The 18259-nt window shown below is 43.6% G+C and overlaps 1 protein-coding gene across 1 annotated transcript in view; it reads right to left on the bottom strand.

Moving 5' to 3' along the window:
• The window catches only part of LOC112108967 (kinetochore protein NDC80 homolog), a 33119-nt gene extending 15208 nt beyond the window's left edge, over positions 1 to 17911 (bottom strand). Inside the window, exons 1-11 of the mRNA XM_026646252.1 lie at positions 17808 to 17911; positions 15638 to 15709; positions 14945 to 15071; positions 13855 to 14027; positions 10907 to 11009; positions 7903 to 7992; positions 6294 to 6387; positions 5135 to 5241; positions 4171 to 4315; positions 3115 to 3320; positions 1349 to 1501 (exon numbers count right to left, since the gene is read on the bottom strand). Of these exons, the coding sequence (XP_026502037.1) occupies positions 1349 to 1501; positions 3115 to 3320; positions 4171 to 4315; positions 5135 to 5241; positions 6294 to 6387; positions 7903 to 7992; positions 10907 to 11009; positions 13855 to 14027; positions 14945 to 15071; positions 15638 to 15709; positions 17808 to 17911 (1374 nt within the window). The remainder of the gene's footprint in view (positions 1 to 1348; positions 1502 to 3114; positions 3321 to 4170; positions 4316 to 5134; positions 5242 to 6293; positions 6388 to 7902; positions 7993 to 10906; positions 11010 to 13854; positions 14028 to 14944; positions 15072 to 15637; positions 15710 to 17807) is intronic.
• Between the last annotated feature and the right edge of the window lie 348 nt (positions 17912 to 18259).

Raw genomic sequence — 18259 nt, forward strand, 5'->3', positions numbered from 1 at the left:
TTCTGCCTGAGAAGTGCTGCAGTTCTGCCTTTTGACCAATTCTGGTGCCACAGAATTTTTTCCCTGTCGGGGGGCGGGGGGAATTCTGCATGTGCGCAGTGGCGCAGAATTCCCCCAGGACTGGAAATTTATCACAGCACCCTGCCTGCGGCACCAGGTTACGACAGAAAGAGTGGGGCACATGGGGCTGCTGGGGAAGGGAGCGGCGGGTGTCTCACACTGGGGTTCCGAATGGCTAGTGGGGGGGCAGACTGGGGCACAGGCTCAGGGGAGCTAGTAGGCTGACAGCGTTGAGCCAGGGGCTGAATGGGAGTGGGGAGGGAGGCAGAGACACATGGGGATGGGGGGTGGGGACAGCGGCAGATATGCCTGACTGAATGGGAGAGGTTTGGGGTCAGCCAGGGTCTGCATGGGGGAAGGTTCCCCATCTCCCTAACAATCCCTCCTCCCTACCCCCCAAAAAAACCTGTTCCATACTTCTCACCCACACTCAACAACACTCCAGGTATACTCCAGGCTCCTTCCCTCTCCCTCAGTTCCTCTGTTACCCCTGACTCCCCGAAATCTTTGCACTGCTTCTGACAGGTGCAGGAAATTCATTTAAATTACATTACAGAAATGTAATTTATTACATTTGTATTAATATGTATTACTCAAAGTTCCATATTAATATGCCTAGTAAGAAATCTATTTATTTAAAAAAAATAAAAAATTGGGGGAGGGAAGAGGGGGAAGAAGAGGAGGTCTATATTGTGTTATTTTGACAAATAAAATATGCAGGATTTTAAAATATGTGCAGAATTTTTAATTTTTTGGCGCAGAATTCCCCCCGGAGTAAGTTTTGTTTGTAACACAATTATGTCTGTCCCTCCCCCTTTGATTCAAGACATCTGGCTTGTTGATGTGCCCCCCCCCGCCCTCCATTCTGTAGCAACGAGTCATGGGTGAAACTTTTTCTTCGCATATATATATTCAACTAAAAAACAAACCAACCTGAAAACAAAACGTTTTGGAAATATCGATTAGATTAGACATTCAAATATTGAGTTCAACCTGAACGAAGTATTTTTAGTTTTTCATTTTGAGAAAACAAAATTCAGTTTCTGTTCAAGACACCCAAGTTTTTCCCAGATGTTTCCGTTCAGACACAAAATGGAAAAAAAAAAATTGATTATTCGTTCAGCTCTATTAGCAACATCCCACGCAGGCTAGACTGTACTGCAGCTATAGTAGGGATGTTCAAGGTCGACCTTCCTTGTGTATTTCCTAACATTTTACCACTGAAATACATACACTGTTTGCAGGACTCAAGTGTTCCAAACAAAAGCAGTTGTTAAAGCACACCTACGTTGATCTGCCTTCTGTATTTGGAGAGAGAATGGGGTCCATCCTCCGGGTTAAACTTAATCTCAAAATCGTGGCCTCTGGAATTTTCCATGCCTGCTGGGATTAGCTTCAGCTTCCGAGCCAGTTTGTGATAATCATCCAGCTGTGCTTCAATCTGGGAAATATGTGGAGTTAGAGGGACAGTAAGAGAGAAAGACACTGAATAGAAAAGGCCAAAACATAGATCACTATTGTTGCCACCTCTAAGAGGGTGCCACTGCCAGGTGGCTTCAGAGATGCAGATATTTTGAGACCTCAGAAAAAAAATCTTTAAAATATTAGTCAGCACTGGAAGCTTTGAGTGAGACGACCATTTCTTCTATTTACGGAGCAGCTTTTCGGCCATCAATCTCAAGGCACTTTACAAAGGAAGGTCAGCATCATTCTCCCAATTTCAAAGATGGGAAAACTAGGGCACAGAGAGGTGATGTGATTTGAAGCTCAATGGCCTGTACAGACAGACTTGAGTGGTATTTAGCTGTCCATTCCTTTCTGAGCAGCTGTATTTTCCTCTCCTGGATAAATGCCTGCTCCACCTATCCCTTGAATATTCAAGGAAGATTAGCTAGTCTGCATCCTTGGAAGCTGCCTGTAAGGAGTACAGATGGTATTGTGGCAAAAGCATGGGAATGGGAGTGCAGAGTTCTGGGCTCTGTTCTCTGCCACAGATTTCCTTGTGAACACGGGCAAGACACACTTCACGGCCCCGTGTCTCAGATTGCCTATCTGTAAAATTGGACTCGTGTGTAAAGAAATTTAAGTTCTTTGGCTGGGAGGAGTCTTACAAGTGATATATAAACTAAGAATACAGTTGAGCGACCCAGCCCTATAAATGCAAAGACTGTCAAAGGTACTTATATGGCCCCCATCACCACAGTCGGTGAGCCTCACATTCTGATGCATTTATTCTCACAACACCCTGGGAACTGAAGCCATGTCTCCTGACTCTCAAGCTGGCACCCTAACCATAACTGGGCCATCCTTCCTCTCTTGCCTGTGGTGTTAGTCACTGACACAGCTTGGGAAACTTTATGAAGCACCAGGGCCTGCTTCTAAATGGGGCATCTCACTGTGGCAATGGTCATGGGAAAGAGGAGAAGACTGTTGAGTCTGTACGGTCCATGGGACAAGGCATCAGACTGGGACTCAGTCACTAAGCCACCTGATGTAAGTCAGCATAGCTGTATTGAAGTAAAAGAAGTTACACTAGTTTACGCCAGCTGAGGATCTGGCCCCTTGGTTCAATTCCTAGTTCTGCACTAAATTACTGTGTCTTGATCAGGTAATGGAATTGCTGTGTGCCTCAGTTTTGCCATCTGTAAAATGGGGATAATGATGTTCAGGCTCTTCAGACTATTTCAAGCTCCTGAGCTGTCTCTGCAACTACAGTTGAATGCAATACACATGCCTGTTGTGGCCTCCCGGGGCCTGGATACTCAATTATTAAAATGGGCATTGAATCAGGCCTTGGCTGCTGATGCACAAACAAGTACAAGAACAAATTCCAGGCCTACTGGAAGCAAGAGCAAAAATTTGTGCTTGTTAATTGTAAATCATTTTTAAGCTGTTAGAGTCACTCATCTTGGCCTAGTTTAGTGTCATTAGAAAAATAATTCACAGCAACCTCTTAAATTCCCAACTTTTTCTCTTTTGTATTTTGACCCTTAATATCCAAGCTGCAAAGTTGCCAGATTGAAACCATTGGCAGGAACTGGGACAGGCACTCACTGACTCTTTGCCTCTTGCATATTTTAGCTCCTCAGCCCACAGCTGCTGCCGCTCCGTGTCTAGCTCCTTGGTAAGCTTGTTGATAGTTTGCTGAAGCACATCTTTCTCATGGTTTATTCTCTCGATGTCTACAGCTGTGTAAAGCTGATTATCAACAGTGTGCTGCAGCCGGGCATTTTCCTGCTTCATCATTTCAACTTCCAATTCTGCAATCAACAACAACAAAAAAGAGGAGCTACAGATCTCTGGACATTTACTAAGGGTCACAGTGTCGCCACCCCTGCTTTTCCAGTATAAACATCCCATTCATCAGTCAGGTGTACTCCTAGCAGTAATACAGACGTGTACTGCTTCCATGAATGGCACTCTCCATCTTTAAAGTGCTCTACAAACTTAAGCCTCACAGCACTTTTGTGAGGTAGGTTAAAGTGGGATCTCCTCAGGCTCTACATGCACATTTCAGAGGGCTATGTCCCTTCTCCCCCAGTGCTGCCGCTTTGTTCTAGGTCAGGGAGATCGACTCAGATCTACTGTTGTTTAAATGGAAGGATTTCAACTTAGGCAGGTTGTGATTTCACTATTTAGGGCTGAGGGATTTTCCTTTAATTTGAGGCAAGAAAGCTTTGGTGTGAGATCAGTCTCTGCTTCCTTCCCTCACTGAGCTATGGGAAAAGGAGACCAACTGTAAGGAAGCTGGTCCAAGAGGGCAGAGTCTACCCCCGAACCTCGTCATCTCCCACACTCGACAGCCGGACAACTTACATGTTTCTGCCTCAAAAGACAATTCTTCTCCCCCTAGAAATCAAGGCCGTGTCTTTTAAAGATGCATCCAGCACTTTCTGGTCCAGGAAGCACTTATCCCTGTATGTACTGCCCCACTCTTTTTCCCAGAAAGTACAACAAGATTACTAGCCAAGTAAAATCCGCTTTAGTACAAACCCATCCATGGAGCAAGTGTATGTCTGTTTCAGAGCCTTCAATCTGCAGTACTAGCCAACAAAAGAAGTGATGATACATCATCATCATCAGCTATCTCTGAGGCAGCTTCCTTCTCACCTGATGCCTCACACGCCTCAGTGAGGCTACGTAGTTTCTGATCCAGGACAGCTGAATGAGATTCCAGATTAGTCATGTAAGCCTGATATTTTTCAACATCAGCTTGCAGCGAAGCTTTCAGCTTCCTCAGCGTTTCTAGACGATCCTTTGAGGAGAAAGAAGAGTATTAATAACCTAACTGGTATAATAACCTTTACAGTGGTTACCGGAAACAACAGCAGCTCAATGATCGATTTTCAGTTGAACCCTTTCTTGAATCAGCTGTTACCAAGGCAGATAATTTTCCTCACAAGCCTAAATGGTGGTGAACCCTGCCACTCTGTCGATCCCTGTACAATCCCTACCCCGAAAGCCTCTTCCCTCCTTTATCTTATTTGGGTCAAATTTTCAGTCTCAGACTACAAGATATCGTTATTCCCAGCCTGATGATAGAATTTTAAATTCTATCATTAGAACACCAGCTAAATTGAAACATTAAGAAATTACAAGCTACAGGAGGAAACAAGATCAGAGGTGAGGCTGTCATGCATCACAGGAGTCTAATAATGCTTGAGTCTCGTGTACCAGATGCACTGCAGTAATAAGTCACAGCTCTGTAAGGACAGAGAGAAGCCTCAACTCATATTTTTCTTGCATTAATTTCATATCTGGGTTTTTTTTTAATAAACTAAAGCAGGATTCTACTATGAGAGTCTGAGACACTGACTTGACTCTTCCACCAGCTGGGGCCAGGAGTTGAGAGTGGCCCAGGTGATACCTATAGTTCTGGAGATAGTTTCCTTTGTAGCACCTCAGCCCCTTCCTATCACTTCAGGAAGCAGAATTTCAGGTGCCCCTGATTCAGCTGCCCCTGCCACTTGCTCAGTATGTACATGTTACTGGTGAGATTACAGTACCTGGAACCCCAATAAGGGAAGATCTAGCTTTGATATAGTTGAAAGAAGTAGAAAGATGGTTTACTAACCGGCTCACTTTCCCTCTCTCTCTCTAGACTTGCAATCTCTTCATTCAACCTTTTGTTCTCTGCTTCTAAGGTCTTCACTTTGGAATGGTCTACTTTAAACACTTCATCTGCAAGAAACCACATGGGGTTTGAATAACCCTAGAGCCTCGATAGTCATACCAGACAACAGTGCCACAATACTGTAGTGCAGCAGTTCTCAAGCTTCATTGCACCACTGCCCCCTTCTGACAACAAAAGTTACTACATAACTGGAGCCCAAGCCCTGCAGCCTCAGGCAGGGGGAAGAGGAGGGGGCCAGATCCCTGCTACACCAGACTCAAGCCTTCGGGCTTCGGCCCTGGGCCCCAGTGAATCTAACGCTGGCCTTGGCAACCCCATTAAAATGGGGTCGTGACCCACTTTAGGGTCCTGACCCACAGTTTGAGCACCACTGCCAGGCACTTTAGAAATGTTTACAGGCAGATGGTATGCAATAACAAGAGATGACATTGCCAACAAGAGAAGCCCTGTCTTGGGAACGAAAGTCTGAAGAGGAAAATGGAAGTCAGTTTCCACTATTCAAAGTGATTTGCAAAGAGAAACCACACCAAAAAAAGATTCACTCTTAAGAAGGAGCGCCTTACAATATCCTATGAACAGGCAGATGAGCAGCTGCTAGCTCTAGGAGAGGGTGTGGATTCCTGACCCAATATCAAACCAGCTGTTTTTAATCAACAGATGGTGAGCTTAGGACATATACGCCAAAAGTGACCAGTGATTTTGAGTGCCCAACTTGAGAGGCTATAAAGGAGCTTGGTTTACAGAAAGTGCTGAGCACCCACCCTCTGAAAGTCAGGCCCCTTTAAGGCACCTCCAGTTGGGCAACCACAAATTAAGGCACCAAGTCACTTTGCACTTCTGAAAATCATGGCCATAGTGAAGACACTTAGACCTGCACTTTTAAACATCAGCATTTTCCTAAATAAGATATCTAAATATGAATGTGGGTGCTTAACTCTAGGCACTCAAGCCATAGGTAGGCACCATCATTTGAAAAATGCTGATATTGGCCTTACTATAAATAACCCCTGTAAGGAAGGCAATAAGTGTGGCAAGGCCCAGAATTCTACTAGCCTGAATGTGGTTTCTTGTAATAGCTAATTCAGATGGCCACACTTACTTAGTTTTGCCTTTAGTTCTGCATCCATCTCTTCAAAAGCATCTCCTCCATTCATGAAATGATCATAACACTTCTCAGTGTACTCCATAAGTAGCTGAAAACAAACAACGTGGTTTTTAGAGCTTTTTAAAAACACATTAAGCAAGCTTGACATACAAAGCCACATGGCAAACCAACACCTTAAATATTATTCAAATGGACATACAAGGTCACAAGTTCTATTTTAAAGCTTGAATGTAATGACAAACCACCCTTTTAAATCTAAGAAGGTGCTTTAGGGCAAATCCCCAGTTAGAAGATTGGGTTATTTTTGTTGCTTTTAAAACGCAGCTTCCACTTCGGGATCTTTTTGTTTCCTGGCCTGGGTGTCCACTTGCTCATTGCAGGCGGGTTTCTCTAGGCCTGACGTCAGGCCCAGAGCTAACCAGAACTCCATGGGCAGCATGCCAGGTGCCAAGGTAGGAAACTGACACAGGTATGTGAAAATCCCCTTCTGGCCCCCACCAAAAAGAAATCAGACAGACCGCACAGACCAAGAAGCTGATTTTTATTTGAGGTGGGAAAGGTACTCCCAAATCCATAACTTGCCATGTGATTTACGGGTGAGCAGAGAGGAGCAGTTAAACAACTGCTGTCTTCTGGGCTGCAAGCTTTGAAAATAGCTGCTCCTATTTTTGAGAAGCCAAGCAACTGGCCACTGGGGTACAGGGAAAAAGCCTTTGACTTGCATGTGTGGTCCCAAAGTGGGACCCCTACCAGGAACTGGCCACTTCCCCTTGCCACTTCAGCCCAGTGGCATAAGCAGTATGTTCCCTTCATCTACTCCCACTGCTTCTGTGGGAAGAGCAGTATGTGCTGACAGTGTTAGGAAAAAGAGGTGGCTTCAGGCAATGGTCCAAGCTATCAGCCACTTGGCAGGGAGAAACGGCGGGGGGAGAGGAGGGGACGCGCAGAAATCAAAGGATGGCAGATCTATTCCTCTCCTTCAGCACTGTATTATAAAAGTACAAATGATGATAAAGTACAAACACATCTGTCTAAAATGATTTGCCTTTTTAAGAGAGAACACTTCTCATCCATACATCAATGTATTTTACAGGGGTAGACCAGTGTCATGCTCATTTTACACAGGAGAAAACAAAGCTAAAATAAATTGCCCACAGTCACATAGTAAGTCAGTAGCAGAGTCAAGAATTGAGTCCACTCTGACCACCATCCCTCCTCCCCATCCCATGCATTATCCACCAGATGAAATTGCCTCCCAAAGCATGCTAGAAAACAAGGCTGTCCTTTTCTCCCTTCCTTTCTGTAATTAATCCCATGGCCAGCTAAATCCCACTCCAGTTGTAAACTGTAGGTATTTAACTCGTTATAGAAAGCAGTGTGTTTTTTTAATTATTATTTTAACAACAGTTCTTACATTTACATTCTGTCCAACTCTTTTGGAAGAGCACTGAAAACAATACACATTTGAGTATGAACGGAAAAAAGGTTGATTAAAATCCAAATTAAAAACCCCATACAAAATGGGAGTACATTTACTGCATTTGCTACTTTTCCTGACAGTGTCGTGAACATTGTCTGACGAACAATTAATATAGTATGATACCTTATTAACTACCATTTCATCTTCAGCCTCTCCTGACCAGCACTGAGCATCGACAAGAGCATCTGAGTTCCCTCTCATGACACTGTAGATCTAAAAAGGGACAGAGTGTAAATCTCACAAATTAGAAGTGTACGGTGTTCACTGGAGATTCTTATTCGATATCACCCCTCACTAGCCTCCATATCAGAGTCATATTTGTATTAAGAAAACAATTTAAGGAGGCAGAACTAGCCCCATCGGGGTGGGTTGCACACTCTTGGAGCTCCGTTTCTTTGGTGTGGAAGCCTCCTTTTAGCTCTAAACAATAAGCTAAACCGCTGGTACTACAGCAAAATGCTGAAAAAAGGAATCTCGATGATTCTAGGCCAAAGTCTACTCCTGGGAGAATTCTGCGCTACTGTACGCATGCATAATTAATGAGCCATGCATATTTTTAATTTTTTTGTGCAGAAAAAAGCTTCAGCTGAAATGTTGCTGCAGTTCTGCCTTTTTCCCCACCAAAGGGTGCTGTGGCACAAGAACAGCAGCAGCTCCCAGCCAGCAAGGGAAGAGAAAAAGCCTGCCTTCTTTGTAGCGCCTGTTAGGCCAGGTCAGGAGACAGGGGCTATGGAGAGACAGACAGCATGGGGTGCTGGGGGGGAGGGGAGTGTCAAACAGGGGTTCATAAGGACTAGTCAGGGAGGGAGGTGTAGGGCCAAATGGTGATGGGGGAGGGGGTGCTGAGCTACATAGGAGCAGGGGGAATGCTGGGTGGGGGCACAGAGAGACTTGGGGACAGGGACACACAGGGACAGGGGAGTGGCTGGGTGGGGGCACAGAGGGACATGGGGACAGGGAGGAGGTTCAGGGCCACATAGGCACAGGGGGAGTGGGTACAGAGCAACATAGGGATGGGGGAGTGGGTGTCTGAGTGGGGGTGGAGGGACATGTGGACAGGGGGTGCAAGGACACATGGGGGTTCAGGAACATATGGGGACAGGGGCAGATGTGCCTGACTGAATGGGAGAGGCTAGTGGTCAGCCAGGGGCTGCAGGGAGATGCTCCCTAACAAACCCTGCCCCCCCCCCAAAGAAACCACCCTGTTCCACACTTTTCCCACCCTCCAAGTTCACACATAGGCTCCTTCCCAGCAATTACTTCCCTCTCCCTCAGCTCTTCCATTACCCCTGACTCCTCCAAGCCTTTGCACTGCTTCTGAGGGGTACATGAAATACAGTTCTGTATTGTAGTTTAAATGAATTCTTACTCAGTTCTGTATTAATATGTCAAGTAAGGAATCTATTTCTCAAAAAACATTTCCTGAATCTTTTTTGTTGTCCTTATTGTTACACACATACTTGCTGACAGGTATTTTGAAATAAATGACCAAAAATAATTGAAAGTGGTGTGATTATATTGTTATTTATTTTAAAACATTGTGCACAGATTTTTTAATTTTTTGTTGCAGAATTCCCCCAGGAGTAAAAAAATCTCCTTCGGCAAAATTACACGGGAAACATTGCTCTGTTAACACAGTAACTTGGTCCAGGTAAGCCCCTGACTTCACAGAATAGTGTTACATCTGTTGATGGAGCACTGGAATCTGTGTTAGTAGATGGTTGGCTGTGACACAGTGGTGGTAGGAACGATGGAAAGAATGGATACATACCCAGGATTAATGGGAGTGGTACAACGTTCTGCTCAGAGCAGCCTGTTAAATTGTCAAGGGGGAAGAGTTCTCTTCACTAAGTGTCAGTATATTTTATCTGTGACTTTTACAGTGAAAAACAAGTCCCTGCACACCACCTCGATAACTGACACATATATCAGAATTAACGTAACTGATGTGGTCAAAAAAAGATTCATACTGCAGGGATCATAACCCATTCTCTTCAATCTGTTAATGGCAATACATTTCAAAGAGACAATTAAAGAATGGAATAGCAGATTCTGAGGAAACACTATGAAAATCATGGGAGGGTCTCAAAGGGAGGAAAGAGAAAACATATTTTCAGGATAAGCTTAAAGCACTGCAGCTTGACACAATGTCAACAGGGCAGGTGTACCTAAAAAACACCAGGAAGTCGTATGAGTAAGATAGCAATCACCACACTGCAAGATTTTGTACAAGAGATGGGTTACTGTCCATCCCCTGTTCTCCCCCCCTTCCCCGCGACATGTGCCCAGCTGGGTACCACCACATGTAAAGATTGCCAATAAAAAGGAATTTTCTAGAGGAAGACAGAAAGAAGTTGATTGACTATGGCTAAGGTAAGAGGCAGTTACTATAGAAAAAGCCACTTTTCCTCCAACAGATGCAGAGACATTACCTCAGCAGCCTTGTCTGCTTATATCTGCAGTCAAAAAGCCAGACAGCTTCTGAATCTAAGATATTGCTGTAGGGCCCTAAGGCTGCATGAAGATAATTCTGGATCTTGGAGCATTATAGATTAAAAACTTCAGTTCATTTCTATCAGAATCTAATGTAGACCTGTTTTCTCTTGTTTATTCTTTCCTCTTACACGCACATACTCACCCACCATGGGTATTGTTATTTGTAATAGTTACTACTTTTCATTTCTCTAGCATCTTCCCTTTGAGGATTTCAAACCACTTCAAAGAAGATAATGAATGTATACTGACAACATACCTGTGCAGTAGGGAAATATTACTGTTCCAGTTTTACAAAAGGGAAAACTGGGGCATAGGATTAGGTGCCAGATTTTTAAAGGCATTTAGGCACCTAAAGAGGCAGATAGGCACTTTTGAAAATCCCACTAGAATCATATACATGTTAGGTACGTAAAACCCATCAATTTCAATGGGATTTAGGTGCCCACCTTGCTTAGGTGCTCTTTGAAAATCCCACTATTAGGTGGCTTTCTCCATCTTCAGGCACCTAAATACTTTTGAAACTCTGGCCTTAACTAGCCCAAAGTCAATGGCAGAGCCTGGAACAGAACCCATATGTCCCTGCTCAGCTCAGATCCACTGGATCACAGCTGACCTCCCTTTCTCACCATACCTTGATGCAGTCTATTAACCACACTAGTGCAGCGGCAACCTGAGGCCAGACATGTGGCACACCCACGGTGTACATGGAGCTTTTGGGCAATGGGAAGGGATATCTACAAGGAAAGAAGAGTTAGAGCAGTTTCTAATTACCTGAGCATGATTATAATCAGCAGAGAATTAAAAGACATCTCCCTGCCAAATAGATTTGATTTATTGGACACACGCGGACTTCTGCCTGTTTTACTGATGAACGTTGACTATTTTTAACACTACAGATCATGAACTGATCATATTCCTTTTATGTGCATCAACAAAATCTGTCAGCTAAGGTCAAATTGCAGTATCTTTGCCACTTGTAAAGAAGTTTAAAAAAAAAAAAGCGCAACTCGGTTTTGGATACCAGGTGGAGTTTGTGGCACTGACAATTAGAAAAATACTCTTGAGTTGCAAATAGAGTACTGACACACTCTGGCACCCCAATATTCACCACTGTCATGTAATTAGGATATGTTTTGTACAAAGTACGCCTTTGAGATATCATTCTAAAAGTCTTGATCTGCTAGACAGTAATATCTCGTTGGATTGTATCTGCTATCGTCGTATGTGAAGTTATGAAATTTGGCTATGTATGTGTTACTGAAACATGTTGTGAGGTTGAAAACACCTACAAGCAGCCTTTCAGGTACAACAGTAAAAAGGCCAAACAACGTTAATGGCTTATTAAGAAAATGCACACAAGCACAATGATTACCCCAGGAACTGTGTACAATAGAAACCTCTGAGAGAGAGCACTACACAATGGGAAATGTTTGACCCAGGTCACAGCAAAAGAGCTTTCCAGCAAGTGGGAGGAAGATATACAAAGGCGGAAAATGACATCATGATGGTACCTCACTCTCCCTACAACAGCACACCTGGAAACACCTGAGGGGCAAGGACTAAATTGTGGGAAGTGATGGTCCCAGGCTAGAAGGATTTTTAGCCTGTGTATGAAAACCTGGGAAAGCCAAGGCAGCTTGTGCCTTAAGAATCTGCCAGCCTGTTTATTGCTCAGGATGAGAATTTGCTAATTCATATATTACTTATCTAGGCCTGGTCTACACTGGGGGGAGAAATCGACCTAAGATACGCAACTTCAGCTACGAGAACAGCGTAGCTGAAGTCGACGTATCTTAGGTTGACTTACCTCATGGCGCGGGGTTGACTGCCGCTGCTCCCCCGTCGACTCCGCTTCCGCCTCTCACCGCGGTGGAGTACAGGAGTTGACGGCAGAGCAATCGGGGATCGATTTATTGTGTCTACACTAGACGCAACATTGCGTCTACACTAGACACGATAAATCGATCCCCGATAGCTCGATCACTACCCGCCAATCCATAGGTGTGTTAAGCTCCGTTTGCGGTTTTTGTTTATTTACTAAGGTAATCTGCTTTGATCTATTTGCTCTCTCTTATAATCTATCTTTTGTATTTAATAAACTTGGTCTGTGTTTTATCTAAAGCCAGTGTGTGGAAATTATTACTTGGGGCAGAAAGTTGTTGCATCTCTCTCTCCACATTGAGAGAGGAGTGAATTTTATGAGCTTACGCTGTACAGTTCCCTGTGCAGCACAAGATGGTATAATTTTGGGTTTACACTCTAGAGGAGGGTACGTGCCTTAGCAACTGGGAGGTGCCTTAGCTGAGCCTTCCCATGCAGAGCTGATCTCAGCGTGTGTGTGTGTGAAGCTGCAGCTGGGTGTGCCCCTATCTGTGTATGCTGGTGACAGAGCAAGCTTGGAGAGCTTGGCAATTTATAGCACCACAGTGTGAAAGGGAGCCCAGGCTGGCCGGTTAGGCAGGCTCAGGAGTACCCCAGTTCCAAGTGGCACTCGTGTGGGGGGAAGGGAAGAGGGGGAAACCCATCACAAGTACAACTTATCTGGAATCACTGAGAAATGACAAAACCCATTGTGTCATTTAACATGGATTTCACCAATTCCGGAAGAAATCCACAGTGGGATTAGTCAGGCATAAGCACATTGAAAAGAGAAACTCAAGTAGTTCATATGCAAGGCACTGATTGTGTGAAAAAGCAAATCTACTGCTCAAAATATTTCCCTGCAATATCAGAAAGCCAAACATCACAGCATTACTCTAGTGCATGGGAACCAGAAAGTAAAATAGAGCCATCTAGTTTCACTGTCTATGATAAAGTAAGGGCAAAAGGTAGAATAGAAGTGCTGAAAGTAAGTTATTTCGGCTTTCATAGTTTTGGCATTACTAGTAATAAAGATATGCTTTAGTCCAACAAATTATTGAGCTCAATACAGGAGTAGCTGGGTGAAATTCTATCACCTATATTCCCCTGGAGGTTGGGCTAGATGATCTAATGGTCTTTTCTGGCCTTAAAAACTGTGAATCTGTAACTCTGAAGTCATGCAGGGAAACAAATGTTTTAAGCTATGATATTTATCCTGAAGATGCCCTTGTACCAGCTTCAAGCATTTTCCAGTGTCTCTTGAACACTGCAGCCTAGCAGTAGCTAGAACCTACACTGGCAAATGGAGCCAATTCAAACGCTTAAAGGGGGAGGAAAATGTTGAGGTTGAAACACTAGAGGACAGCAGGATACCCCTAAGGGAACACAAAGTAAAAAACAACCAGAGGCTGAGTGGAGTCAGACAGTCATGGAGTCTGAGAGCTGCAGTGACCTGGTGGCAATGCCTTCACTGAAAGGAATTGGCACCTTGTATACCAACAGGGCACCTGGATCCCATTGCAGGGCCTGACACGAGAACCACTGACTTGTTCACACAACAGAGCGTGGATTCAGCAGTGGGGACCTTCAGAAAAAGATAAAGTTATCAATTTTATGTTGGTCTCCGAATTTTTTTTATCCGGAACTTTATCTTGACTCTGTCCCTTTGAACATTAGGGTGCCCACTTTATACAATCTCTGATCAGCCCTGATACATACCCAAGTTCTTTAAAGACTTTTGGGACCTCCTCTTCAATTTTAGAATCAGGAAGTTCATAAGAAGGGCACAAAAAAGCATATATAAAAGCAAAAATCCTGAAAAAGTCCTTAGTAGTTGGAGTTTGGAGAGATTTCACAGACACATTCTGGGCATAGCCATTCTCCACAAGAAACTAAGAAAGGCAACAGACACAAAGATTAATACAGACCCCTAATCAGATATTTACCAAGGTGAGGACAATGTCAGCATTTATCTTGAGGAACATTAAATTTTCATTGCTTCTAATAGAAGTCAATTTACGTATACTGATCAATACATTCTGAATGGGTATTTTCAATTTAAAACAAAGAACTCTCCCTCATAACAGCCACACATTTCTGGAAGAATCTAACATTCAGAGGGGGAGATAGAGGCTCAGAAAAAAATATATTCATGTCTGATGAGTCAGTAATAAACTGAGATTTGTATATGCTCTCTGTTAAGTCTACAACAATGATAATTGTAGCATTGTTGTCCTCAGAAGGTAAACAACTTACTGAAAAAGTGACTGATTGAACAGATGTTCCTTGTGCCAGCACTTCTGATGGCTCAACAGTATGTGCAATATCTAAATTTTCAGTTAAAAACAAACACTAAATCAAATGGCATTATTCTTGCCCTTCTAGATGTTAATCTTCCAAATGTGACCCAATCCCAGCTGCTTTATTAAGCTGTAGGAGAGAGATGCAAACTGGCCCTATTCATCTCTACACAGTGTTAATTCTGAAGTCTAAATAGGGCAATTTTAATATCAACTGTGCATTTTAGCAGAAACACTCAGCTAATTTGGGATTGCGGGCATAACCTGATTAGAGCACCACCACTTTCCTCCCCAATCTGAAACCTGTTTATCACATGGTTTCTCCACCCAATCACAAGCTATCCCAGTTTTATCTTCTGTGTATCACATGTACAATCCTAATTCTGTAACAGAACCAACTAATCTATTGCCAAAGAAGACAGCATCCCACGTTTGCAATTAGAATACAACATCGTTATGAGCAGATGCAGCAGACATTGATGGCACAGTGGGTGGGAACCCAGGTATACCTCGCAGAGCTGTCGGATGCACTGCTGGATGTAAGTCTTATCATGAAGTGGCCTGGGATCCTTTAACTTTTCTGTGCCAGTAAAAAAGCCCCATGGAGTATTTCGCGATGCTCCAGAACCACTTGTCCTGAAACCAAACAGAGAAGTTTAAACTGCTTTGGATCACATGCTGTGTGCTTTTAGCATTTACAGAACACCCAGAACCACATTGGATAGGATATCCAAAGTGTACAAGAACCATAAAATTCTCATGCTTCAAAGCATAAACCAAACATCCAATGAAGGGAGCTAAGAAAAAAAATTGCCCCACAGGCAGGTTATTCCACAACTGTCCATTACAGGGATTCATACATATTCCTCTGAAGCATCTCAGACCTGCTACGAGTGATCTCATACAGGATAGCAATCTTCCTATGCACTTACATGATTCTCATTAACATACCATTTGTGCACAATTCCTATGTGCCTACTCTGTAATCTAATGAATGAAAAAAAATCAAGCAGGAAAAAAGCCTTTGAGGGGGAAAAAAAACAAAACAAATCTTTTAGATCTTTATACATCAAAACAGGCCCCTCTCCCATTTCCCTCCTGCCCCCTTTGCAAGCCACTTTTAAATCCTAGAGTTTTAATTATTCACCATTTTATATAGAAAATATTGGACTAAGACAAGTCAGGCGGCATTGTAACAGCACCTTTTCACAGAGAAGCTGGTTTTTCCTTCAGAGCCACCAGTGTACTTAGATATGCTCAGCTTCGATCGTTCTCTATAGAAAAGATAACAAAGTTAAACTGTAATTTAAAGAGTTATTATGGTGCTGCTAGTGATTTCACAACTATTGTTACACGACCCAAGATTATTAGAAATCTATTTTAATTACATTTCTGGATATTTTTTTTTAAATTTGATTACACACACAGTGCTATCAAAAGCACAACTTCACCACTTCCCCAGTGAAGTCAGTTCTCTCACTTTGTGTGGGTCTTTTACATAGCACCAATGGAAAGAAAAAACACTGAAAAATAAAAAAAGTGTTGTACTTAAAGTACTGCACAGGATCTTTTCAGGGGGAATAAGGCAAAATGCCACATTTATTAGTAATACATGTATTAATTAACACTGTGTCATATGCATATGATCTATATTACACTCATGCACTCACATACACACAAACAAACACACTCAGTCTTCTTGTTGTTACCAATTAGTTGCTCCCCTTAACTTCACTGGCCAGGTGAGTTAGATGGGGGAGGGGATGGAGCCGGGCTTCTGCTGATCTGGATCGATGCTCCCATGTTGACAAGACGAGACCCAGGGTCCTCTGCAAGACACCTCACATTTATAGCAGCTTCCCCCGTATGCAAATCTGTACCAGATTCAAAATCTGTGTCTGTGTCCATTGGTCCTTTGTACTGCTTCCTTCTGGTTGTTGTCCCAATGCTGTTCAAAGAGGGTGTTTCCAAAAGAAGGTGCTTGCTTCTAACCCCCGAGGCCGTCAGTATGTCTGCTCTTCTTTAATGAGCCCACTTGACACGTTTTATTGTCTTTGGGTCTGGCTTCCATCCCCTCTCCAAGGGTTGCAGCTGTCTGGAGGTGCTGCCTTCCAAGCCTTTACTCATTCACACCTCGTTCATTCAACAGGGCAATTGATTAAGAGGGGGGGGGGGGGGGAGAGATCTTGTTGTACTGCTAGCAATGAGACATTTTTCTTCTATCTGAGGCTAGGTCTACACTACCCGCCTGAATCGGCGGGTAGAAATCGATCTCTCGGAGATCAAATTATCGCGTCTCGTCGGGACGCGACAATCGATCCCCGAATCGACGCTCTTACTCCACCAGCGGAGGTGGGAGTAAGCGCCGTCGACTGGGAGCCGCAGAGGTCGATTTTGCCGCCGTCCTCACAGCGGGGTAAGTCGGCTCGACCCCCTCCCCCCCCGTAGTGAAGACCTGCCCTTATTCTATCCTTAGGGGCTATAACATTATACCAAGGTTCAATGCAAAGTTTCTACATGAGGCTTTGATACAAAGTTTTCATGAAAACAGAGGTCACACGTGGGTAGACCCACTACAAGGTTATATGAAGAAGCACAATGTAAAGTCATATGAGATTTATCCACAAAAGTGTGACAAAACTCCCCCTGCCCCACAAAATAAGCAAGTGGATAGATTAGATGGCAGGTATCATAATAGTTATTTTAACTCATTTTAATTGACAATTTACTAAATTTCAAGACATTGTCCCTTTAAAGGACTTAAAACATCTTTCATATTGAAAATTCTAATGTGGAGTGGATAGTAAAATTAGTTTATAATGCATTATTTTTAAATGGACAGTGTTCTGTTAAGTCAAGTACCTGTGGTGTTCTTGTTTCCATGAACCTGCCTACACAAGTGAAATTTACAGTACTACCAATGCCACCTATCTGAAATGATGTTAGCCTTAGGCCAGGTCTACACCATAAATTTACATCAATATCACTAGGTCAGGGGTTCTCAAACTTTTGTACTGCTGACCCCTTTCACATAGCAAGCCTCTGAGTGCGACCCCCCCTTATAAATTAAAAACACATTTTTTATATATTTAACACCATTATAAATGCTGGGGGCAAAGCAGGGTTTGCGGTGGAGGCTGACAGCTCATGACCCCCCAGGTAATAACCTTGCAACCCTCTGAGGGTCCCGACCCCCAGTTTGAGAACTCCTGCACTAGGTCACTCAGAGATGTGGTTAGATGTGAACTAGACATCCAGGTGCCATTTATCATAACAGTGAATCTCTTCACACCAAGGCCACAACAAATAACCACAACCCTCCTCCTCTCAGTTACATCAGGATAAACGTGCTTAGAGATCAGCAGCACATACGTTGTTTGAGGTGTATATAGACCGGCTCTGCTTGCGTCCTGAACTCTAATGGGCAGCAGGGAGGCCCGGCCATTGCTACCACTGGAAGATGAGCTCCGTTTCATCTTGTTTAAGCTGCAAGACAAAGGACTGTCAGCCAAAAAATGCACAAAAGGAAAACGGGAAATATTGATCTTACAGGTTACACAGAACAGCTATTGGAGACCCCAGCCAGAGCATTAAGCCAGGCCAGAAACAGGAAAGTGGGAGGGAGCAGCTCAGAGGGGACTAAACAAGTCCCCCATATTAATGGGTCTCAGACAGACTCTTTTCTCAGTTTGGCTCGTGAGAATGACTTCCCTGACTGGGCCCAGCTTTGCTTTAATTTGTTTAAATATTTTATGGAGTCCCTGACACAGAAACATGGCCCATCACATCCACCTACTGCCCCTTTAAATCAACCCCCAAAACAT

The sequence above is a fragment of the Terrapene carolina genome, unplaced genomic scaffold (assembly GCF_002925995.2).
Source record: "Terrapene carolina triunguis isolate 2854851 unplaced genomic scaffold, T_m_triunguis-2.0 Scaffold34576, whole genome shotgun sequence".
Classification (NCBI taxonomy): domain Eukaryota; kingdom Metazoa; phylum Chordata; order Testudines; family Emydidae; genus Terrapene; species Terrapene triunguis.